We start from the raw sequence: 25,817 nt of genomic DNA on the forward strand, positions 1-25,817 counted from the left end.
TTTGAGTGACACGGGGCAGCAGCCATTACTGCTGCAGTACCTTTACAGTATTTCTTAGACCATTGTGCTCTCCTTCTCACCCCCAACACAGGAGCCCAGGAAGGACACTTGAAGCACGTCCAGCAAAGCATCAAGGACCTCTGCAGGAGCCATGGCCCTAAAGACTCATGATGGCACTGAACAACTTTGCATCCTGTCAACCTCACAGCTCTTAACTGGCCCCAGGGTGGGATGAGGCACTCGGTTCTGTAGCTTGCTTCCAGTCCCACCTGCATCTGTCATCACTGGCCTCATTAGTGAGATCTGGGCCCACCACTGAGGATCAGGTATGCCTGTGAATTGCTAGAACCACAGTAACTCCTTATGTCTTGAAACCCAAGAACAAACAGGGCACGTGCGGATGAGACAAAATGCACGTTTGGACAGACACCTGTATGGACACACATGTGCATTGTGCTAACAAAAATCCACTTGTGTGGACCCACAAGAGCTTGCACAGATAGGTGCTCCCATGGATGGAGATCTCACAGCACAGGTACATATAGAAGACGAATCTGGCTGCTCCCAGCCCTTACCCTTCTAAAGCTGTGGGGCATCAGGGTTGCAAGGCAGGTCTCCTCTGAGGAGGCAACTGGGTCTGGTGGCAGCGTTCTTCCCAACCGGTGCATTCAGACCCTTGACTCTTCAGCAATGCCACCGTGGTATTCCCCCATGTCGCTCTTTCGTTCGCACTGAAGCTCAACAAGGCTGTAGGACACTGAACGGACGTATCATTTTAACTGCATTTGTACATGGGGCTGTTTGCATTGCTCACCTTCATGGAATGGTGTTTGCAACAAAGACTGAAAAAAAATTTTTTTTAATATTCTTAAAGTCATCCATTTATTAGGGTATCAGAACCCATGCTTGTAACCCTAAATGTACTGAGTGCATATGAAATACCAACTGCTTCACTGTATGACATTTTATTAAGCTACACTGTCTAACTCGGCAAGGATTAAACATTATTATAAAACTTTAATTCACCTTCTTCAGAAATGAGTTGGAAACATCTTCACATATGCCTGGACCTTCCCTTTTAAGATGAATGTCCCAGAGCTGTATTTCAACTAATTACTGGAATACTACTTGTAACTGTTGGCACCGAATGCCTAATGTCTAAGTTACCAGAATGAGCATAGGGACACGCCATTTCCTTAGCATTCCATTTTCTTTCAAGTCTTACGGACAACAGGCCAATTCATGTAATGCTAGCAAAGTTAACTCTAAAAGTCACGAGTTCATTTCAGCTGGTAAGGCACATCCTTTCATCTGCACAAGTTAGTTTTACATACTGTAACAAACTAAACTCAAGGCATTTCAACATACTGCACACTCTTTGCAGATACACGGTTACTGTGATAATTACAAAACTAACACGTATCTGTAGTAAATACAATTCCAATACATGTAGAAGAATTATTGTACCACCATTTCTAGAAAGCATTTCAATCCAAAATGGTCAGAACAATCTTAAATATCTGCGTAAGAATTTATAAACATTAGTAAAAATATACCACAGACTACAGCTTTCTATGTTTTCAAGTGTAAATTCTGGTAGATACCCACCTTTAAATAAAATGGACAATACCAGCAGAGATGCATACCTCTTTCATTTTTATTTATAAAGAAGTGACAACACTAGAAAACACATTGATAACCAGTGCTTTGAACAGTGAGGGTGGGATCTAAAAAAACTCTGATTAAACTAAACAACCTTAGGTCTTTATCAAGTTGCATACCTGCTAGGAATGCTGAAATGCAAGAGTTTACACCTGCAATATTCCATAATGGAACAGCCACATGATATCAAATATAATCTCAAATTTCCAAACTGGTACATAAAAAAGCCATCACCAAGTATTAAAAGACCACTGCAAGTTCTTATTGCTTTTTGAGTTAAATAATAATCTTCAAATAAGCCAAATCCCAAACAATCTCCACAGTATCTTACTTATCCTCCTGTTCATTCATTAACAATGGAAGCAATTGGTTACATGATACGGCAAAAGAGGCATTTAAGAACACGCAAAAAAAACCTATTTAAGTATACAGGCATCCCCACCCTCCCCCTGAAACCCACTATAACCACTTAGTGCCAGCACAGGAGCAAAACTCAGTAAGATAAAACCAGAAGTCTGACTACAGTAAGAAGGAAACACAAAGGGAGATAGAGCTTCCTTGAATATTCCGAATCTGATGTCTTCCAAAACAAAGCACAACATCCTCATAATTTACAAAGGGAAGTTGCTTTCTGTGTATCTAATCCTCACACATGCCGAGTAGTTCTCAAGTTCTCACTGAGCTCCACTGTGCAGCAGTTGATTTTGAATTCAACAATGCTTCAAAAACTACAGTAATATTCAATGCGCTTTTTACTAAGGAGAGGAATAAAACAAATGCATGTTGATGTTCTTGCCAGTTCAGCATTTCTGCAGCAATTCTGTTTGTTTCTTGCAGTATGAAAGTTCTACCAGCATCAGTCTTCAGAATCATCTTCAGAAGCTGTTGGAACAACACAGTGTAATCAGAAGCCTTGACAAAAATCTGTGAAATTAAAGCACTTTAGGATGACTAGAGGAAATAAAGGTGATTTTATAATGTTACATAGCAGACTGTAATACCCACCCAAACCTTGTGTAATCACATAGCTTAATTCTTAAATGCATCTCATGTCGGAAAAATACAGCGTTTTCAAATCAAAACTCGACAGAACATACAATATGCAGTGTCCTCCTACTCTTCTTCCTCAAAATAAGAGGAAGAAAACTTAATTACGCCAGAGATTCAACTTCTATGTAGTGCTTAAGAGTGGCTCTTTCCAGCAGTAGTCAGAGGAGGATATACTCAATCCATGACAGCAGCACCCAACATACAGGAAAGAAATTACTCACTAGGTTAACAATTTGGATACTAAAATACCTATAAATATTCAGCAGTCTAAAAGAAGACCCTTAAATTTTTATATATATACATATACATATATGTTGCTTAATGCAACCTGTGCCTACTTGGAAGCAGCTCCTCTCTCCACTCCTGTCCTTTTCAGCATATGCAAGATGAACACAAAGCCCACATATGCACAGGATTTTGTTGTTGCAGCGTGAGTTAAAAGACAAATACACACTTGTCAACTACGATAGAAAAGTCGGTACACACATCTACATTAGGTTTGTAAAATGTTAGCTTGTCTGTAACAGGAATTTAATATGTCCTCTTAAGCAAGGTCTGCAGGCAAGGAAGTATTTATACTGGAGTAACTTGTTCCATCCCTGAACATAGAAAGAAGAAGTCTGACTCCTTGCTTCTTCAGTTCTTAGAAGAGAAGTGTAACTGAAGTGCATCAATAATAAATCTAGAACTCCGTATTCCTCACCTGCAACTTAAAGGCTGAATCAAATACAGATTGAATTAAGGTGTAAAATGGTACTCATTACTTTTTACTCTAGTAAGGATGCGCATAACTTAGTAATGAATTCAGAACTCGAGTCCACCTTTGACCGCTCTGAATGCGGAAACAATCATCTTGAACCAGAACTCTCTCTTTCACACACACACACACACTCCCATTCCTTATAGTACTCCAAATGCACCCTGTGTACTGAAAATCCATATACAGTTGACAGACACTCACATGCACACTAGGGAAAAAAAAAAAGGGTAGATCAACTACCCTTCTACTGCCTATTCAACATGCCCAGAAATAGATCCAGGGTATATTTACTGATTACTGTAATTACAGTAATACTGTATTACTGATACAGAAATGCAACTGTATCAGTATATAGCTTTGAATTAAAACACACTAAAAAAAGCCATTAGATGAAAAGCAGGCTTATCCTTCACCAAAATTGGTGACCTTTAGACTTCATTCACGAGGTCTGATAGGACTGATCAAGGAACTCACACAACCAAAAAGTGGGTGTGAATGGAAAAAACAAAGAGGAGAAGAGGGCAAGAAAAAGAAAGGGAAGAAAAATGGCAATACAAGTGTCTAATTTAAATGCAGTAAAATTCAATTCTAAATGTTTCTTTCCTACTGAGACTCTTGTAAAAGGCAACAACCTGAAGGTCACCGTTTAGGCTATAATTATGAATTACCAGAACTGCAATAACCAACCTGTACCTAGTAAGGCATTTTGTTATTGACTGCAGATAACACTTCTGTGGTCTAAACAACTCTGTGCTGTTGGGAAATTAATCATGGAGAATTAAACTCAGTTCCCCCTCAGAATAATTCTGCTGATGATGGAAAATGCACTGCTGGGTAAGGTTTTCAGTAATTATGTTCAGTATTATGAATCTTGGCAAGGAGGATTGTACTCATTTAGCTTTGACTTGATCTAATGGGAGGGGAGGGAGAGAGGGGAAGCACCTACTTTCAATATCTTCCATATGTGCCTGAAGAGTTCTTGCAAGGTTAATAAACTAGAAACAAGGCAGAGAGAAAGTAGTTTAAAAGTTGCAAAGTTACCTGCAGAAATTTGCAACAAGTTAGCAAAGTTTTCTTCACTTTTTACATCCCAAAGCTTCACACCAGATCTTGGTTATCCTAACCCATGTGCCCAAATTACAAAAAACAACGCAAAATTTAATATAAATCCCCACACATTAGACTTCAAATTGCTATTGCATGGTTATTTCAGCTGTAAAATGTTTGTGGTAGCAGCTTGCGGCATGACTTTCCTGTTCTACAGTCTGTAAAAGACATTGATTTTGAAAGCAGCAAACATAAACAAGTGTCAGTTTAACGAAAACCATTCCTAAAAACTGTAATGCAGGAAAACATAATCACAGTAAGGACTTGCATTAGTTAAATTCATTTCATTTAATTCACAACTAATATGACAACACAGAATGCTCTGACTGAATATGGCTCACGAAAAATGCATAAATACACTTAAAGTTTTTGTTTACAATTAAAATCTTAAGACCAGGATTACTATTAGGCAACGGTAGCGGTTTAATGTCGGAAGCACATGGTATCGAAACCCAAAGCCAAAATTCCTGGGAATAAAAAGTCTCAGACAAGTGGTTTTCTTTTGTCACTGTCATTGCTTGACGCTGCACCATTGCTTCAGTTTAAAGTCCAGATACTGAGATACAGCAGATAAAATGAGTTTCCATAGCTTACTTATAGGCTTGATATCAAACACCAGCATTGGTGCTCCCACTGGTTTAAAATGCAGTGTCACACACAGAAGTATGTAACGTCTCCTCTGATGGAAAACCAGTTAAAACATCTTCTGCAATACACTCAAGCTAATAACCTGTGCCGGATGCTGGCCACTATCAGATTATGTGTCTTCTGTATCTCTACACTTGTAGCACAGAAACTGGACCATGGAATACAAGCCCTAAATTAGATGTGTACAGAAAAGAGGAGCACTGTTCTAATACATTTAAGAGATTAGACAGAACATAGTCCTGCCTCTTCCAAAGACCCAGTACCTGCTAGCAGTCAATCGTTCCAATGCGCATTGGATAAGCTTAATACTGTCACCTCTTTATATGTAAGTAAAAAACCTAAAAATAATCAGGTTTTCAGGAGACCAGTTGACTAAGAGCACTGATTGATTATCTAGTATCAAATAAACATGTGGAATACTGGATTCATGAATGAATCACTGTGCAGAAAGAATTTTGTAGGCTAATCTCTTACTGGTTAAAGGTGTACTTACCACGTTTCTAAGCCAGGCCTTTCAAGTGATGAAAATGCAGCCAAATTGAACTGATAAGAAATTATTTCTCTGACTAACACCAGAGAAATCGTACTATAGCTATAGGCTGTTGCAGAACGTTAATATTCAAGTACACATTCAGGTGTACTCCAGCAGACAAGCATTGCAAGTTCTTGACCTTTGGAATATAGACTTGCATAACGAGAAATATTAAAGAAATCGGGTAGTCCAGCATTCTTAACCGCATGTTTGGCACAGAGGGAGGTTAACCTTCCAGTTTTGCATATATTCCCAATAATCATGACAACATATACGCTAACTAATGAATTACCAACAACCTTGACGAAAAGCATTCTGTAGCACAGTACCTGCAATTATGTAGTACCTTCAGTTTCCAATCAAACATGGTACACTGACAAGCCCAGCCCATTTTAGACCAAAATTTGTTTAAAAAAGGGTGTTTCCTGGGTATCTAGGTCCCAGGTCACTTGAGGTAACAATCTGCTTTTAAGTTCTGTATGAGCAATTCCTGCCAGAAAATCACTTCATACTTACTCTGACACGTGTGCTGGCCTCATTTGCAGTTCCTAACATATCAGAAAAGCGCTGCTCGCATAAGTGTAACAACACTACAAGGTAGAGACCAGAGCTGATAAATTCATAGTCTGCCTTAAAGGAGATCAGAAGAAACATTCAGAATGTCAGTAATACACCTGCATATATGATTCAAGCAGAACAAGAATTAGATTTTAAGGGAATCATTACAGATCTATCTCGAGTTGTTCCAAAAGAATTAGGGAAATGCAATGCTAAAAAATTTAAGTTACTGAAAAGCTACTTATACTTCTGGTCCTTCCCATCTACCCCAAATCTAACATGTTATCCTTGAAGATAAACAGAGTTCTACAAATTAAATCTCAGTCAGCATGATTAGTTCAGAGGAAAGAATGTGCAAATCAGAGTATTATATCACTTGGGAAAATAAAACCAATATTGCTGGTTTCTTCTCTGTGGTCCTAAGGCTTTACAGAAAGCCAAAATAAAGGAATATATTTTAAGAATGTTATGATGTCATAAATATTTGAGAAATTCCTTTACCTGCTAAGATAAAGGAAAAACTTTAAAAATGCTACTGCTGAACAGATAATTTAGTCAACTCTTTAGAAAAAAATTTCAAAGTTCTTATTTCAAATAAAGTGCTGTGACAGCAACCAATAAGCACTAGTACTAAAACAAGATGATGGCACTCTCGAGAAAGACTTTTCAGAGACCGCCCCAATTGATATGAATTAGAGTACTAAGGTAAGAAATTAGTTTAAATAATAAAAAAAATTAGAGGCTGATGTTTTGCCCCAAAAAACTGATGTCACTCGGTATTTTCTTTAAACATCTGAGGTAGGCCAGTATCATTAGTCTTTGTACATCATCAGAATACAACCCAGAGAAGACGGAAAAACCCCCTGAATAAAGTTAATAAAAACCAACAGCTTTGTGTTATTTACTCATTTTTAAATAGTACCCAATCCAGTAGTTCTAAGATAATGTATTTTCAAGAACAAGAGCAATACCAATGGGCCTTTGATTCTTTTTAGTTTGGGAAATTATTTGAAGGAGCAGTTACAAACTGCTAGAACAGAGGTTAGTTTCTACCTAGTTAGAGGTTAGTTTCTAATGAAACAAAAGTTTGTAATTGCATGTTTAAAACAACTGCTAAACTGTGTTCAAAACCAGCTAAAAGCTATGACAACTCCTGACTTAATGTGAAATTCAATCTAATCATGCCAGAATTCACACTGCACCTATGTGGTGGAGACACTGGATTACAAAGCCAGATGACAGATGTGCGACTAAGAAAAGAGATGTATTACACTTACTGAAAGCTCAGCTCTAAGAAGCATAGCAGGAAGGTAGAGACAATCGGAATATTGAGGAGGAAAATCTGTTCCGCATTAACATTACTTTATATGCCTAACAGTCCTTCCGAAACGGAGATGCATCTGCCTTCTCTAAAGAAGGCTGCCCTCCCAGCACTAAACCAACACTTACTTACCAAATTAGGTAAAACATACTAACTTGTTCATTTGCATGTGCCCTATAGAGTTCATGAACGTCAAAGCCTTCCAGATTAAGATGCAACTTCTCCTTGCACAATTCACAAGTTGTCACTGCTTCCAAAGAAGAACCTGGTGGGGAGGCAGGCAAGGGGAAAACTCAGTGTCAAGTTTCAACAATCTGTAACATACGACACACCCATATAAACATTAAAAACTCTACGTAATTTTTGGCTTTATTTTGCAGAGCAAGGTTAGAAGAAAAGAAAGCCTCTAATAGGAATGTAGCGACATCTGCTACTGTCCTAAGTTAAATAATGTAGAATGTTTATTCTCTGTCCAGCTGCACCTATTTTGCCTCCCATTCACTCTGGACATAATATGCCTCTTCCTGCAAGTCTGGCATAAAATTGCTTCTTGGGCTTTCTGAATTTTACTGTGTAATCCAAATACACACAAAAGTAAGACTAAATATACCAGAACAAAGTTATTGTTAAGTAACATTTTGTCTTAAGTACCAGTTTTAAAACAAGATGAACATAGCAAGCTGATAGTGGACTTATGTCTTTATCTACAGTTAAATACTTCAAATTAATTTCTTCTAAAGGGTGAGGCTTCTAATGCATCCCTACTCTGATACATACCCTCTAGCGCTGAGTAAAAAAGTCAACAGATACTAGCACCCTCCTTTGGTACAAAGTATTTAATGTCTTCTATCAAGCTACTTTTAAGTCTTAAGAATACTGCAGATAGTTACAAAACGGTCAATCAAGTTGTTACAAAAATATTTCTACAGGATGCACTATCTGAAGCGTTTCTTGAAGAATTATATATGCACTTAGAAGTAATTTTTGAACAAGGAGTTTTAAAGTGCCATGAACAGGAGTTAGTATCTTTAAAAAACGTACTTAAGTCTAGTTGCAATTCAAAATCAGGTTTGGATTTTCAAGTTCCTATCACTGCTAACAGTTAGCTCAGCTATAAAAGTCTTGAAAAAAAGCACAACCACTTCCGTAAGGAAGAATAGGGAACAAAATGCCACCCAAATCCCACTGAAGTGGGAGAGTAATTCTAAAGCTACACTTCTACAGTGTTATACTTTGTCTAATATCTTTGTAGACAATCCCAAAAAATGTAGGTCTCTGAACAAGAAATACAGTTCTTGGAACTACTCACATGAGAAGCTGCACAGACACACAAAAAGCCTGGGAAGTGCCATACTACTGTTTGTCCCCACTGCTCGCTTTTCAACTAAATACCTCAGTATTTAAAGACCTCAGTGCAATCCTTCTTCTGATAAGCATCCCTATATAACGGGAAGTCTACCTTGGTCTAGAGTCTGCTTTACCTGAATTTATCTTCGACTTCAGCCATTTTTTCATGCACTCCTGGTGAACATACTGCAGACTTCCAGTGCATTTGCATGGCTCTATTAAAAGGTTGTCAGAACTTGCAGAGGACATCTGACAGATTCTACATAAGTCACCCTCTTCATCTTCAGAATCTTCTAAAAGCAGGCTGAATAGGACGGAATACCAACAAATGCTATGACATTTCATGCAGGACTGTTTATAATGAAAATTACACGTATCAAACTATTCTCAAACCTATGAGAATTAAAACAAGTTTCTTTAAAGACAAAAGTGAGAACACAGGTGACAGGGGACTCAGTTGCCGCCTCCTCTAAGGGAGGGTTTTCTTTTAAAATCATGATTGCAGAAAGCCCTTTCATGTTAAAACAGGTACATTTCACTATCACCAAAGAACATACTAACTTACCTTTCTTTAATTTTCTGGAGCCTTTCTGGATCTCTTGAAGGTGGTATTTTAGACTTGCCACTTTCTTGTCCATCAGACTGATTCCAGCCAGAGGGAATAATATCTACAGTTATCATAAGATTGTCAGACAGACTGCTTCCTAATGTTGGAGGCACTGCAAAGCGAAAGAGAGAACCAGGCAGAATTCCCGAACTTCTTCCACTGCGGGCTGAATCTGGTGGGGAGGCAGTAGCTGTAGAAATAACAGATACTGCAGGTGTGGGTGGTCCACTGACAGAAGCCCGAGGAGGGCTATCTGATGCTTCGAGAGAAGTCTCCTCACCTGACTCTCTCCTTCTAAAGACATGCTGTGATCTAGCAGTTGTATCAGAGGTAGAGATCCTTGCGGATTCATCTCTTCCTTCTCTTCTTCTTCTGGAAAAGAGAGGTGTACATCTGTTCCTCAAAGAGGACGACAGCCAGGATCCTGTGCTCCTACTTTCAGTGTCTGGTCTGTAACTTTCCCCATCAGAATCAGAGCTGCGATTCTGTGAAACTCCTGATAAACCCCATCTTCGTCCAAGAAAGCTAAACCCCTGAGAAGCTTCGGATGACTGAAGCCCTGTAACTTCCGGAGTTGCAGCTCCATTACTACTTGACAGAGTAGTAGCTTGAACTCTTGGGACCACCGTTGACTCTTCAGAGCCTAATGATCTTGTATGCAATGGGTCTTGGCTAGACCTTCGAGAGAAAAATGTAGATGACATACTAGATGCTAAACGAGACAGCAGCTGTCTGGTCGTGCGCCTCCCTTCACTATCAGCTGCAGACTCATTCAATGACCTCTGAGAAGATAAAACCCTGTCGGAACCACTGGAGGAAGGGGTTTCATCTCTAATGGCAGTAAGAGAAAATGCTGGCTGTACACTCCTCTGGGGAGATTCCAATTCATTTCTCCTTTGTCTTGAAGAATAGCTGGATCTTGAAGAGCTCATGTTAGAGTCTCTGCTGAAAAAAGATGGCTGATGATCAGAAGGCAACTGGTGGTTCATGGGTGCATTCAGCCTCAAAGTGCTTAATGAGTTCTCTTTTGGTCTTGCTCCCTCTGCATATGAAGAGGCAGGCCTGTCTCGAAGATCTGTTGCAGAAAAGCAGAGGAAAATACCATGACAAGATGCGCTCAAACACATCAGAAAACATTCAAGGTCAGGTTCAACAGAGCTCTAAGCAACCTGTCCTAGCTGAAGATGTCCCTGCTTATTGCAGGGGGGTTGGACTAGAAGACTTTAAAGGTCTCTACCAACCCAATCCACTCTATCATTCTTAAAAGTGTATCTTCTGTAAATGCTGCCTGAGTATCTCAACACACTGAGAATTCCACTGTATATGAACTGTAGCTCACATGAAGCGGCTGAGGTGGCTAGTCTCCTTCCTCAAATGGCTGCACTGGGGGGTTGTGGGTGGGAAAAGGGGGAAGGAAGAACAAGCATGGATAGATGAAGGTAGGAAACAGAAGCTCTCTATGTATTCTGGAATTAAAAACTTTCATCTTTGTAGTTTTGGTGACTTTCCTTTAATGGGTTCTGCGTTGCAATCACCATTTACCGCTGAAGATAAGCGCTATTTATCTGGCAGATTCCAGCTAACAAAACATCTGCACAGATGCCAAGCATCTATCATATGCTTTTGATAACACATCAGGGAACACAGTTGGGAGTTCTTTTTATAGCACATAGTAACAGCACTACTGCTAGAAATGCAGCATGGACAGTACAAAGCAAGGTTGCTCACCAATCCACTTCTCCCACTAGGCTCTACCAGGCAGAGTAGTCAAACTGTCCACTTATTAAAAAGTGTTAAGAGTATGATGACATTAAAATACACCCTCCTGTCGAGGTAAGACTACAGGACAAATTCTCAAAGTTGATTTTATCTTTTCTGCTCATCTTCTATACTTATTAACGCGGTACTTTTTTTTAACTTCTGCATTACAGAATACCACCAATGCATCTGCAAAAGTTTGCAGATCAAGACTAATGATGAGCTTCCCCTGAGACAGCTCTAGAAGGCCACAGCACTCTGAACAGAAAGTGAAAATTACAATGCAGAAGTCCTTACTAGTCCTAGCAGTTGCTATGACACTCTACTCTCACCTCATGTAAAGTGTGTGTTTATCCATTTTTATTTTCAGTGGTCTAGCAGTTTTCCCTAATAACCATTTGAGAACCCAAATAAAAAGAGATAATATGCACCTTTAAGAAAAAACTTTCCTGGGCCAAATCAACGTTATTTCTTTTCCCATACCTAAACCCCAAGAGATTTTAATACAAACAAGAAAAGGGCTTTACAGACTAATCACGGAGTTACAGTGGCGACCACCGACACCACTTTCACATGACTGAATGCATCTACAAGCTAGACCATTCACATATCCTTTGATGGTTTGTTCAACGCATGGAAAGCAGCCAACCAACTTTATTTAAAAGGATACTTTAAAATATATTTCGTGTTTTGAATAAAATATTAAAAGAACATGCCCAGAGAAGTTTCGGACATCCCATCCCTGGAAGTGTTCAAGGCCAGGTTGGATGGGGCTTGGAACAACCTGAGATAGTGGAAGGTGTCCCTGCCCATGGCAGGGGGTGGAACAAAAGGTCCCTTCCAAACCAAATCATTCTGTGATTCTACGAACATGTTAAGAAATGAAAAGCCATACAAACTGTAGGTTTACGAGCTTTTGGTTACACAAAACGTACATGTTGAAGGTGAAAAGTCACTGTTTCTGTAGCTGGGATCCACCAGGTTATTAACAGATAGATCTGTTCTTTCTAACTGTGTTCGCTCTCTCACCAGATCAGTTCCAAGGGAGCCAAGCATTACTGATGAAGATCTAGGAATCCTACTGCATCTCCATGAGGAATCTGGAAAGCAAAAGTAAATAAATCCCCCGTTTTAGTAATCATCTAAAAATCCATTAAAGCTGGCACTTACACAGGCATTTTTGTTATTCCTATCAAGGGCAAGTTTAACATTACCACTAAGCTGACCAAGGACCCAGCTGCCAACATAAAGCTAAGGGCACTCTGCTGATGCTGGCACTTACTTCATCTTGCAGCAAGTTAGTTCTGAAAGCTAAATCTAACAAAAAGTAGTAATACTTTTGGGAAGAGTCAGACACTCTTACAGGACAGAAGAGGAAGAGAGGTAGCATCTTGCTTCCTAATGGTAGCTAGTTTTTAAAAAGGTTTCACATTATAGCAAAACAGCAGCTTGAGACTTAGCAAATGCTGCCATTCCACTTGACACGACTTAAAATGAAGTTTCATTTCTCATAAAAACAGATGATGAAGCTTAAATGCAGTTTAGACACAACTTTAAGAACAATGACTAATACTGTTTGTTCATATTACAGAGCAAAATGCTTCAGTGTAAAAAAGAGATCTTGTTTTTTGTTAACAGCTCTAACAGCTGCATAGCAAACTGTACATACATCAGCTGTGGACAAAACTCTTGTTCCAAAAGAATCTTCTTCAACGGCCCTGGAAAATTCACCTTTATATTATTTGCTAACTTACCAAACCAAATTTAAGCACTCATTGGTCGGCAGTGTGACGACCAACCAGAGTAGAAATGGAAAGATAAACAGTCCTACACCATAGTGAGAAATGTTAATGGTTGTCGTTTTATTAATGGAGTAAGAAAGTATCAATAATACTGAGGTTTGAGCAAGAACTTATTTTTATTTGGACGGCTGTGCAATTCCATAAGGGGATATAAAAAACCCCATTAATCCATACTCGTAAGGGTAATCTAAATTAATCCAATGATCTGTATCAAAACAGTTTAGAAAAATTTTCAGTGTAAGGTTTTGACCGTTACTTCCTGAGTTTTAGACTTTTGTTGGCACATTGCATAAATTCTGTCTATCCAACTTCCATGAACTTACTCGCAGCTTTAACGAAAATCTCAGGTTTTCATGAAAGAGCTCTTAGTGCAGAGTATTTCTTTACAATGGGACCTAAAGAATGAGTTCAGGCCCTGCTAAAAAAGGAGTGCTTTCTTCCCCGACCCCTAACAACAGGGCTCTAACCAGCCATGACACTGTGCTTGAACATATTGCTAAGTATGGTAAAGATTTCCTTTCTGCTGTCCCTGGTACACACTGATGTATCAACACAATTTGACTCATGAAATAAGAGCACCTGCACTCATTCTTTTCTTGAAATCTTAACCAATTAACGTGTGTTTGAGCCATCAAGTTCAGCTTGACCACAAATGGAATAGGTACAGGTAATAATTCTGAAACAAACAAGCACAATTGGATTTTCAAAAGACCATGTTAACAGCATACTCAGAACTTTGGATACTGCTATCATTGTGAACACACTCTTCAGACAGGCATAAATTTTTATTATTTAGGAAAGATATAAGCATAATATTTGAAGCGAGTCTTTTAAAACTTGGTAAAACCTGATCTTACTACTCAGACAATTATGATGTAACTCAGCTCAAGTAATCAACCTCTCACCTGAAAAGGCAGTCAAGCCATTACTTCTCACAGAAGAGGTAGATGTACAAGATAGCTTAGGTCTCTTTGAATCGCTATCTTGCTGCTGGCTATGCAGTCTTGAATATGCTCCCTGAGTTCTCTCAGACTCACCGTAACGCCCAGATGTAAAATGAGAGGAAGAAGATGTAGACTGAAATAACATTAAAAAATAAATTACATAGTATACCAGATGCACTTACACGGCACAAAAGCATGCATACTGTAAAACTCACATAAATTGTAAAGAATAACTTTAGATACAAGACCTTTTCTTTAAAAATAACGTAGGAATTAGGCTTGTGCTCTTGATTAGTATTTCCATGTTTATTCAATACAGCCCTACCAACCAAAGTCAGTTTCTATAACATTCAACATTATATTTCCTTTACAGATAGATGTGGCTTACAACAAAAAATTGTTGTAAAAAGGGGGGAAAAAATTATATTCCTGGCTTGTAAGATGCTATAAGCACAATCAAATATAGCTTTACAGATCCCCACAGGAACATATTTTGTTGTCCAGAAATGGCCAAAACTGAAGAGCTACATAAGTTGGATTAGTTAAACTGTTAAATAAAATAATTTTTCATCAACCTAAAATATAATTAGCTAAGGAGTGAGCTTCAGGAAAACTCTTTGAAACAAATATATTTTGGTTACAATAAGCTCAAATGCAACTGAAGGAGTTCAGAGTACAGAACAGGTACAAAACAATTTTTGCAGTGTACAGCACTGAAACAAAACAGTTTTCAGAAACTAGTACTATAGGACTTAGCCTACAAAGCTGTTTGTCTGGTTACTTACAGTCAAGCCATTTATTTTCTATTTGAAATGCTTTGGGTTTATTTTTTCATATAAAAAAGAAACAGTTGAGCTCAATCAAAAAGCTGAATTATTTGCCTTCCCAGAAACTATCTACAACCAAGATCCTTTAAAGATCAACCAAATTAGAGTATGTTATATCTGCATTTTATTTCTACTTAGTTACTGCATTTACTAAGTTTAAGGCACAACTTCAGACTCTTTCAAACTAAGAAGTCTCTAAGTATTTCCCTCATCCCATCATAAAAAAAAACAGATAGGGAGACAGAAACTAACATCAGAAACCAAGTATGAAGCCAGGTTACTTTCCGTCACTAATCTTCTATTTAACATATCACTTGTCTGTTAATCATTTACTATTTGACATGCGGAATTTTCAGTGTCTTCTGCAAGGTTCACTTGAATTAGAATTTACTTTAAGAGAATAATTAACCTTAATGGGGAAAAAAAGGGTTTTCATCTTGAAAACTTTACAGCACCAATTTAACTAGATATGTAGACCACTTAGAACCACAGATTCTATTTGCATTTCAACTATATGTAGACATCTACCATAACTTCCTCTGAAGGCCAACATATGCACACTAGTTCCTGCCTCCTCACCCCCCAATATCTCAGTTGTCTTCACTTTCAAGTCACCTAAGAAAACCAACACCTCTTTAACAATGAGAGCACTCTTATGAACCCAAACATCTTTCCCTTTCAAAGTGAGCAGAATTTTTACTTCACCGTTGTCCCACCAAACCTGTTCAGTTTTCTGCTTTTCCTATCTTAGTATTTCTACTGCGCTTCGAAGTGTTTTACTGTCATTCTAGAATGCATGAGCACGTCACAAGCGAACTACTTTATTCCCGGAGTTACAAAGGCACATTCTAGAATCCAGTTAAGACAAGCTATTAGGGCCTGAGTTTTGAATCTCAGGTAACCATTCTTTCACAGTAAGAACAAGCAGACTATGAAGTACACCTCACAATTAAATTTCCTAAAGCAGGTCTCCAAACTCATGAACTTTGTGTTAACTCACAAAGGTAGTGCCATCCCAAAAACATCCCCTCTGGAAATACCTGATGGAACAAGTATAAATATTATCAACTTTGCCATCCACAGAACTATAACATGTATGAGATTCTAACCACCCCCTCCTTTTCCCTTTTAAAATGAACTTTTACAGAGCTACTGACTTCAAATGTATTTCTTAACTCTTAGTAAAACTAATATACATCACTACTTTCATCCTCTGTTTTTTTACACTGCTATCTTCTAGCTTTTGCTCCACCTTGAATTAGCAAGATCTACTTCTCTAGAAACTCTACAGCGAGCACCTGCTGGCAGCTTTTCAGATTGGGAAAGCTAAAGTAAAACCCTGGGGTTTCAATATTTTTTTCCAATTATCACACATTAACAGTTCTCACCAATCTGCTTCTGCTTCCCAAAAATGTTCCAGAATGTGGATGATCAAGTGTCCCTGAGTAGCGAGTTGGAGACGACGCTGTAAGCTTCCAAGGAGTTTCACGGGTGTCTCTTTCTCCAATTCTCCAGTCTCTACTGGAACTATTCAATACACTGGATTCCTGAAGAACAACAGGCTTATCATATGCATCTTGTAACTCAAAAATAACACAGTATCTGATCTGAATATTGAAAATATAGGGAAGTGGAGGCAGTAACAAATCTGGAAACCTTTCATAAGAAACCTCAAGAGATAGCCAAGAAGTGAAACAGGCTTAGAGAGAACCACTGTAAAAGGAAAGTTTTGTTGTTTTGGGCTTTTTAAAGTACTTTATAGCAGCTCCCTCATCTGTCCTCTCATTTGACCTAGGACAAAAAAAAGGTGAAGTCTAAGGCTTTTGAGGCATTACCCTAACTTAGATACTGCAGCAAGAGATCAGAAGTAAAGGCCTCACTTTCAAGTGTTATGCAAAAAGCCCCACAGGTGTAGAAAGGGTCTCCATGACAACAAAAGCACCTCTGGCCACTAAAACAAGCTGAATTTCAATGAATAGATTACAACTGAGGAAAGAGACTGCAATTTAATTTGCTCCATAGAATAATCATTGAGATTGGCAAAATTAATAGAAATAACAGAAATGCAACCATTTTATTAACACTAAGCAGCACTTTCAAGTGATTATTTGTCCATTCTCTTTCTATGAACTATTAGTACCACCGACACAGTAGCTCCCATCACCATTTCTTAAAAGTGACAACAAAGTACTCAAAACCAAACCAAGCAATATGAAAATCTCAGCTTGTTTTCTTCCTTCAGTTCAGCTTAAGACTATTTAACATCTGACATTTATCAGAACGTAACAATTAAAGCCCTACATAAGGTATTCTGGTTTTGGTGTCTATTTTCAGTAGCTGAAAAATGTGATCAGGAAAACATTCAAAACAATTTTATAAACTACACTTGATCCTATCCCTCCACTGAAAAAAACCCCAAAACTTATAATTCATTTATCATAAAATGTTTACTATGTTGTATCATAAAGGATAGGAATATTTTTCTCATACCATGACACCAGTTCAATTTTTGTATTTTAAAGTCATCTAGAAACAACACTATATCCCATACATCTGATTAGTTTACCGTTAACTTCTTTGTTATGCCTCCTCAGATAAGCAGGGGTTAGTCCCTGGATCGATCTCAAAAGTGCATGACACACAAGAATTTCATACCTATATGAAAAAAAACCAAAACAAAAAAAAAAACCAAAAACCCCACCCAATAGAAACCTTTCTTATTCATTAGCCCTAATCAAAACCAAATACAAATTTGACTGCTCTGTCCCAGAAGTTTTTGAGTTAACCTATAATCAAGTGTTCTCTCCATGGAAATTCTGTATTAAAAATCCAAGTCCTCTTTATAACTAAAGCATTACCGAGAACCATAATTTTTTTTCTTCTAAATGACATATTTTAAATTACTTGTAACTGAACTAGATCTTAAATACTTTAAGGTAGGTTTCTGAATGGATTAATGAAGTGAAAATGCCTGTCCTTTGCATTCCTATCTGACTGGACTTAAACCTTCTTGCTCCATCCAGTCTCTGTAATCTTAACCTACAAGCAACAATGCAATTTGTTCCTACCAGCTCTGTAACTACCAAAGGTTAGTCAAGAGAGGGAGTTTCCCTACGGTTTTATCAGTAAGCACCAGTCTTGCATAATGAGCTCTCAGACTACCTTATACAAACTGGGAGTGGAAAAAAGGGGTACAACATAATCTTCTACACAAATATTTTCCCTTCTGTTTTAACTGGCAAGTGTTAAAAGATCATTCCTCAGCTCAGAATCACTTTGCTCAACAGGAAATAGTCAAAAGAACACACAGTGCAGTGAACATATTGCAGTTCATGTAATAAATTAAATAATGTAAGGTACATTGTGTCAAAATCTTTTAACGGTGGTAACACATCGAACTCCACAGCACCACTTCAGCTGAAGACTCCTCTTCTGATCAATGGCTTTCAGTATACGTGCATGATTTATGGACTGTGTCCATAAATCTCTACAAAAGAGTAAGATTGTTTGATCTGCTTTTGTTGAGCAGCCAGCCACTGAAAAGCATGTAGGACTCCAAAATGCAAAAACGACTGACAACTGCATCCCCTATAGCCTACATAATAACAAGCACTTGCGTGCTAGAGATAACCAAAATGTAACACGCATACATTTAATTGCTAAAAATAATGTTCTATTACTTGTAAAATTCTTTCTCAAAAAGGCATTATATAATGCAATGTCCCAGATAGCTGGTCAGCGGGGACCAAACTACTAACCAGGTTTTTTTTCAAATATGAACATTTAATCATGGAGTTAAGTTTCTGCAACTACAAAGACCAAAATGGGCTTACATTTCTGGGCCCAAAATCGAGGTGAGAATTGCCGACAGGAGCAGAAAAAAAGTACTAAGATAATTGAGCCAAACTGCTCTCTGTTGCTTTCAAGTGTCCAAAATAATTTCTAAAGTAGTTTAATCTCTGCTTCCCATAATAGTCTCCCAAACTGCAAGCACCTGCACAGTGTGAATACTTCCTCTTAAGCACAGCTCCCCCCCTCCACAAAAGTAGATTGGTTAGTGTAAAATGCTGCTTGTGAAACAGCAAAAGGCCTTTCTTCAGTCCCATGTATTGCACACGAAGTCCAGCTGTACTAACATACTGACATGACAGGCTGATGTGAAGTCTGTGTTGGTTTTGCAGCACAGTGATGTGAAGTCGGCCTGGTTTTTGGTAGCGGGGGGGGCCACAGAGGTGGCTTCTGTGAGAAGCTGCTGAAAGTTTCCACCACGTTTGGCAGAGCCGATCCCTGACAGCTCTGAAGATGGCCGCTGGCCAAGGTTGGGCCAATCAGAGATGGTGGTAACACCTCTGTGATAACAGATTTAAGAAGAAACCAAAACAAAAGTAGGGATGCGGGTTTAATTCCAGCCATAGCAGAGTAGCAGGTGAGAACATGTGAGGGAAACAGCATGGAGACACCAAGGTCAGTGGAAGAAGGAGGGGGAGGAAGTGCTCCAAGCGCCAGAGTTGAGACTCCTCTGCAGGCTGTGGTGAGGACCATGGTGAAGCAGCTGCACCCTTGCAGCCCCTGGGGATCCACGGGGGATGCAGAGATCCGCCCACAGCCCACGAGGGAAGTGCTCACGCTGGAGCGGGTGGATGCCTGGAGGAGGCTGTGATCCAGTGGGAGAGCCAGTGGAGAGAGGTGCCCCGGCTTCCAGAGTGGAGCAGCCTGTCCTTGGAGGACTGTATGTATCCCGTGGAAGAGTGACCCACGCCACAGCAGTTTTGGGAGGACTGTTTGTCTGTGAGAAGGACCCACGTTGCAGCCATTTTGGGACAACTGCTGCTCGTGAGATTGGATCCACGCTGGAGAAGTTCATGGCGAACTGTCTCCCTTGGGAAGGACTCCTCTCCCTGAGCAGTGGAAGAAAACCTTGGGTGATGAACTGACCAAATCCCCACGCCCTGTCCCCCTGCACTGTCGGTGGGAAGGAGGGAGTGGTTGGGGGAAGAAAAGGTGTTTTTAAGGGCTTATTTTACTTCTCATTATCCTCCTCTGACTCTGTTAGTAATAAATTCACTTTGTACCTCAAAGTTAAGCCTGTTTTGCCCTTGGACTGTTTTCTCCCCATCCTTATCTCAACTCATGAACCCTTTGTTAAGTTTTTCCCTCCTCTGCCCAGCTGTGGCAAGGGAGGCCGAGTGAGCGGCTGTCGTGAGTGCCTGGCATTTGGACAATGTCAAACCACAACAGAGTCTAAAGCTCTTATGCTTACCTTTCCAAAATACAAACACAGGAGGTGCTGCAGAATGGCACGACCTTAACTGACAACAGAGTCCTGTACTTTTTGCATCACCAAGACATCAAGTGTAATGCCCTACACGCAGCAAAGTTCAAACACAACCCTCACCTCTCCCTCAACAGAAAACTCCCTTTACCCAGGTTTAAGATGGCCGTGACTCATACGAAAATAGATCCGTATTATCAGGATGCCCTCTCATTCATCAAACAGTTGATTTCTACAGGTGCAGCTACAAACAAGAGCAGGTAAAACCAGAAAATCTAGAACTACCAGTTCAATAAATACTGTCATTGGCCTGGTTAGTAAATTCTTGCATTTTAGAAATTTTGTTTGTCCAAGTTTTAGGGCTTTTCTTGGTAAAAAAGACACCTTTAAAATTATTTATACTTTATAAAAAGAAAAAAAATACATTACCTGGTATCCAGATTCTAATCTCCATGAAGATTCTCTTGTGCTATATGCACCAGATAAACTGTTTCCACTCCTAGATCCTAGAGGAGAGCTGGAAGCTTGAACGCTTATCCTGCGAGGAATTCTTGAGGGTTTTGACTCCATTCTTTGTATCCTGTACAAGGACATACTGATCATTTTTTCTCACAGAAGCAGGGAACTCATGCAAAACATGCACAGGCCATTCCGGGTGTAACATAAATATGAGTCACACATACAAATATTTACACAGTGCTTTGGTATGACTGTGCATCAGTAAAATGGGGAAACAAGTTCTTATCCTAGTTTTTGTAACCTCTTCTTTACATCTCCTCCCATGCCTCATTAGAAAACTACAGTCCCTTTTATCATTTTGCAACAATGTATTCTTGCAATTATAAGAGGGTGGTCCCTTAAGAACCACACAGTAGTCGTATTAACACCAAATGAGTCAGGAACAGACTACTCAGATTTTTTACATTCATATATTACCATTTTTGCTAATGAACTGCATCTCAACACTTGCAGAATTTATATTCAGACTTATTTCTCAGGGTTGAAATTGTGAAACTTCACCCTCCTGTGAAAAAATACATCTGCAGTCTATGCCTTCAACTTCTCCAAAGACAACTCCCATGGAAGTTAACATGCACAAAGGAGCACAGGCTATCTCACAAGTGTATTTATAAATTTACTTCTCACTTGCTGAGTGTTTATTTGCCTTTCGCTATTTCTAGGCATTTCAAAAGAAATGCTGGTGCCTTTTCCACATGAGAAGTGTTCCTGTACTCATCCCTGTCCTTGAAGTGGTATCTGACTTAACTTTTATCTAAAACTCCAGACAGCTAGATTCTTCCTCCTCAGGATTGTAGAGACAGAAGCAGACCACAAATGGTAGCTCTTAAATAAAAAAAAAATTCAAGGGAACTGCAGTGTCCTCAATGGTGTGGGTACATGAAGAGTAGCATGACACCTCTCAGCTCAAACAGATGGCCGAGAATCCCACTGATAGAAGGTGATTTGCAGAAGTGGTACAGTCTATTTAACCACTTTTAATTTTGGCCTAACTTTCTGAGAGTAGGAGTAAGCTATATTGATAAAGAGAAACCCTATCCATTGATAAAGTACATTTTTTCCACAATTCAGCTATGCTCATCAGTATCACATTCTGCAAAATGCTGCTACATCAATCCTGACACACCTCACGTCTGGCCGCAGTTTCAAGGCGAGTCCACACACTCAGGACTTTTAATCTTTGCTCAAGTCACACTGAATTAAATATTCTACCTGGTAAAAGCCAGTTAGTTTGTACAGAACTCCACTGACCAAACAGTTGGGACAGCTGAGGTTAGTTTCCTTAACCACTGTTCTCATGCATATTGAGTTGTTAGCTATACAACAGCAGCCAAAACGTAGCCTAATCCTATCAAGTAGCCAAAATGCTTCATCTTGCAAGAAGGACTCTAAAGTATACCAAGTTTAAGTGACTGTCTACCTTTGTGTACAAAAGAGCTACTGGCTTGTATTACAGAGGACACCTTCTTCTAGACCACGCTTCCAACACTAGTAACCCGTTCGTGTTTGCCAGAGCCATCACCAGTTAAACAAGATCTGGTCAGGAATCTGAAATGCTCACTTGCCCAACTTTGCATTAATAAACTGCCTAACTATCTAAACTACACCACTTCAAGTGGATCATTAGTTCAATAAAACATAACAATCGTATTTATTCCTAAACTGTAATGATAGTTAATTTAACCTTCAGAGTAATCTGCCATAATGTGCTCTACAAGTTTAGTCCTTGTATGAAGCTGCAATCAGTGTAAAAAAGTAACCATCAAAGTTGCAAACTGTGAAGCTAAAATAATATCACAATAATATACACTAGAGTGTAGGCTAGACAGGACAGCCATATATCTTGACAAGATCTGATACTCAAAGCACTGTTTGTCTATGTTTTACCCTGATATAAAATACAAGGAACAAACACACAGAATAACGGATACAATTCTGTACTATTAAGTACTCGACAAAGAGTGCCGGCATTATCTCCTGTATTATGGATCATTCTGTTTCTGAATCACTTTGTTTCAGACAGGTGTGGAACAAGATGAATTAAATAACATAGACAGAAGTCAGACACGGACGTACATAGAAAATGCGAAGGTTCAAGAAGGGATGGAAGCTCCTACTAGTAGGAATTAATGTCCAGATGAATCAGCAGAGGAGACAGAAGTGTAAGACAACTTCAGAGACTAAATTAGAAACCATCTAATACTAATAAAATTGCTTATGCACCATCCACAGAACAGAAAAAAATAAGAGCATTCAGATAAGACAGGGTGGAAGACTGGACACCAGAGCCAACTACCTGCAGCAGCTGAAATGGAGTCCAAAATTAGCAAATTGCTTCTACAGATATACATAAATAGGCACAAGACTAATTTTGTCCTTCAGTGGTAGCCCCAAGAGGACAATGCTATCCATCAGCCTAATCTTGTAAATTAGCACAGGTTGTGATTTCAACTCAAGTATGTCAGGATAATACGATCTATAGAATATTTTCTTTTTCAAAGTGAAGAAATCTTGCAGCAACTATACCCAAAAAAAGGTGAAGTTAAGGCAGCACAATAGAAAAGGCAAAATTTAATGTGTCAGTTTACGTACACACACTACGATTTACTTCTTGCATACAACCTCACATTTCTTTTGCAGTCTTGGCTTCAGCCAGCAAATGAGAAAGATCTGCTATAAACATCAATCAGAGTTGTGTAAGAATAGGCATCTGACATTGGCCATGTCTGATGCAGAGGTGAAAAGATGCTGAATAAAAGGCCTTATGGTCTCGGCAAAGAACTTCTGATCAAGGAAACTGGATTTTACCTTTACCTTTCAACAAAGATTCAGTGACATAAAGCACATCACTAAGATGAATCATTTTTTAAAATATGCTGCCTAAGAGCTCTTCAATTTCTGGGGATCCATTATAAAATACACTCGCAATCCAACTAGCAGAAATCATACAGTAGTTTGAACTGGAAGGGATCTTTAAAGGCCATCTAGTGCAACTGCCCTGCAATGAGCAGGGGCATCTTCAACCAGATCAGATGGCTCAGAGTCTGATCTCACCCGACCTTGCATGTTTCCAGGAACAGAGCACTCACCATCTCTCTGGGCAATCTGTGCCCAGGTTTCACCATGCTCACCATAAAAAATGCCTTAAATTTACTCCTTGTTTTATCACGACAAGCTCTACTAAATGTCTGTCCCCGTCTTTCTTATAGACCCTTTTTAAGGGTCTGAAAGGCTACAATGAGGTCTCCCCAGAGGCTTCTCTTCTCCAGGCCAAACAACCCCAATTACTTCAGCCTTTCCTCGTAGTCTTACCCAGACGGAAAGAGATACAGCTGAAGTCAATGGAGCCATGATGTCCATTGACTAGATAGACAAAACTAGATCTAGGCATTTCAGTTCTGGTGATCAACACTAGTAAGAAGTGTTTGGAGTTTTTTTTTTCCCCAGAGTTCTCTGAAAACCATTTTAAGCACTGTACCTTGAAAGCCTGAGACGCAACTGTCTTCATAGGTGGCTTGAATACAAGCAAAACACATGCAAGGCTTACGCTGATCCCAGTAACATAATGAGGTGGTCATAAATAAGGTGAACATGCTAAGCTATCACACAGCACAGGACAGAGCCACACAACGGTCTCATGCTAACAAAACAAGCACATTATTAAAGCCACAATACTACTTGTCTGCAAGGGGAATATTGTGCTTGTATACAATATTTCAGAATGAGAATGGTTCCCTTTTACAGTATCAGCATCTTTCCTGAAGAAAGATGCTCAAAACCTCAAGAATTTTGTTTACACACGCAGGAATTCAACAAACCCCAAGTGGTAATGAACATGAGGTAGTGAGTTCTATAATGACAAAGTAGACACCTCAATTTACACAGAAGGTAGTGAGACCACAAAATACTTCAATTACTTCTCTGAGGAGATAATAACAATAATCATAGTAACAGAAACTGGGTTGCAGTCTGAACTGATTAAAAAGCCTGTTGTTGCCAGAAAGAAAAGGAACACCTTCCTCAAATATCACACCTGATGTGTCCTTCATTGAGAACCCTCAATACCTGGGAAAACACACTTCTGGCTTCTCCATTATTTTGGCACTACTCCCACTTGTACCCAACAATGGAGAAACAAGAACGTGTACAGCAGGATGAGCAGCACTCTTCTTACCAAAGCAACATATTTCATCAGCTTATGCCATGTTGCACTACTTAGCAACCAAAACCTCATGAAAAAATCTGGAAACAACTCTAGAGACTCCTGAAATAAGGGATATATATGCAATGCCTCTCAAGCTTGGTCAGAAACCAAGTTCTGAAATAAAACTTTCAAGTCATACCTGGGAAACATGACCAACTTGAAACAGGAGGTGGAGCTGCACAGCCTATTTTGAGCACAAAGATCAAATGTCCTGCCTTTCTTGATCTGTCATCCCTCTAACAGCATTATAAAAGATCAACTAGACCTAACAGAGCATGGATAGAGATAACAAAAAGATAGAAGATCAAAGAGGTTTTTGCGGGAAAGCAATGCAATCTCAAAAGACAAAAATAACACAAGAGTAAATATTTTGCTTCCGCCTTGACCCTCTCTACTGATAAAAGAGGAGCAAATTCAGATAGTCATGTCTACGAGTAAGTAAAGCCTTTGCCAGCTTCCATGATTTCTACCAGTTCTAAGCAATCTTGTACCCTCCATAAGAAGGAAGCATACACATCACCGCCTGCTCCTAAATTCAAATCTTCTATCTTGGAACTATGCACTGACACTTCTACCTAAGACTCGAGCTCTCATGTCTACATGTTTTTGTGTGGTTTAACACAAAACTATTCGTAAGATTTTCTCCCGAGCAACTTGTGCTCGCGTGTCTTCCTCGGGGCTTACTCACAATCACGTTTTTACGACAAACAAGACGGAGCCCACGAGTCTTTCTCTCAGATGGTGCAATTCTTCATTCCAGTTATTTTCTCAACCTTCAATGTAGTGAAATTGACAAATAACTCAGGAGCCTCCCAGGAGTCCAGTGAGGAGCAAGAATATTTACAAATGTCGATAGCTGCCCACGCTGCAGCGGCTGGTGCCCTAACGCCGGGCTGTTC

The 25,817-nt window shown here is 39.2% G+C and overlaps 1 protein-coding gene across 10 annotated transcripts; it reads right to left on the reverse strand.

Moving 5' to 3' along the window:
- Positions 1-1,638: 1,638 nt before the first annotated feature.
- On the reverse strand, positions 1,639-20,775 carry MARCH7 (membrane associated ring-CH-type finger 7). 10 transcript variants are annotated; one of them, XM_017736051.1, is made up of 10 exons: positions 20,625-20,775; positions 16,312-16,470; positions 14,058-14,229; positions 12,286-12,450; positions 9,873-10,667; positions 9,551-9,704; positions 9,120-9,289; positions 7,794-7,903; positions 6,276-6,389; positions 1,639-2,586 (listed from the first exon to the last, which is right to left on the reverse strand). In XM_017736051.1, the coding sequence occupies exons 1-10, from the start codon at positions 20,763-20,765 to the stop codon at positions 2,329-2,331; spliced, it is 2,238 nt and encodes a 745-aa protein (XP_017591540.1). In that variant the 5' UTR covers positions 20,766-20,775; the 3' UTR covers positions 1,639-2,328. The 10 variants fall into 10 exon arrangements, 7 of the variants coding, with proteins under 7 accessions (XP_017591540.1, XP_017591539.1, XP_017591538.1 ...); XM_017736050.1 differs by having other exon boundaries at positions 1,639-2,544; positions 9,551-9,782; XM_017736049.1 differs by having other exon boundaries at positions 9,551-9,782.
- Between the last annotated feature and the right edge of the window lie 5,042 nt (positions 20,776-25,817).

This window comes from Corvus brachyrhynchos, unplaced genomic scaffold (genome assembly GCF_000691975.1).
Source record: "Corvus brachyrhynchos isolate BGI_N302 unplaced genomic scaffold, ASM69197v1 scaffold45, whole genome shotgun sequence".
NCBI classification, from domain to species: Eukaryota; Metazoa; Chordata; class Aves; order Passeriformes; family Corvidae; genus Corvus; species Corvus brachyrhynchos.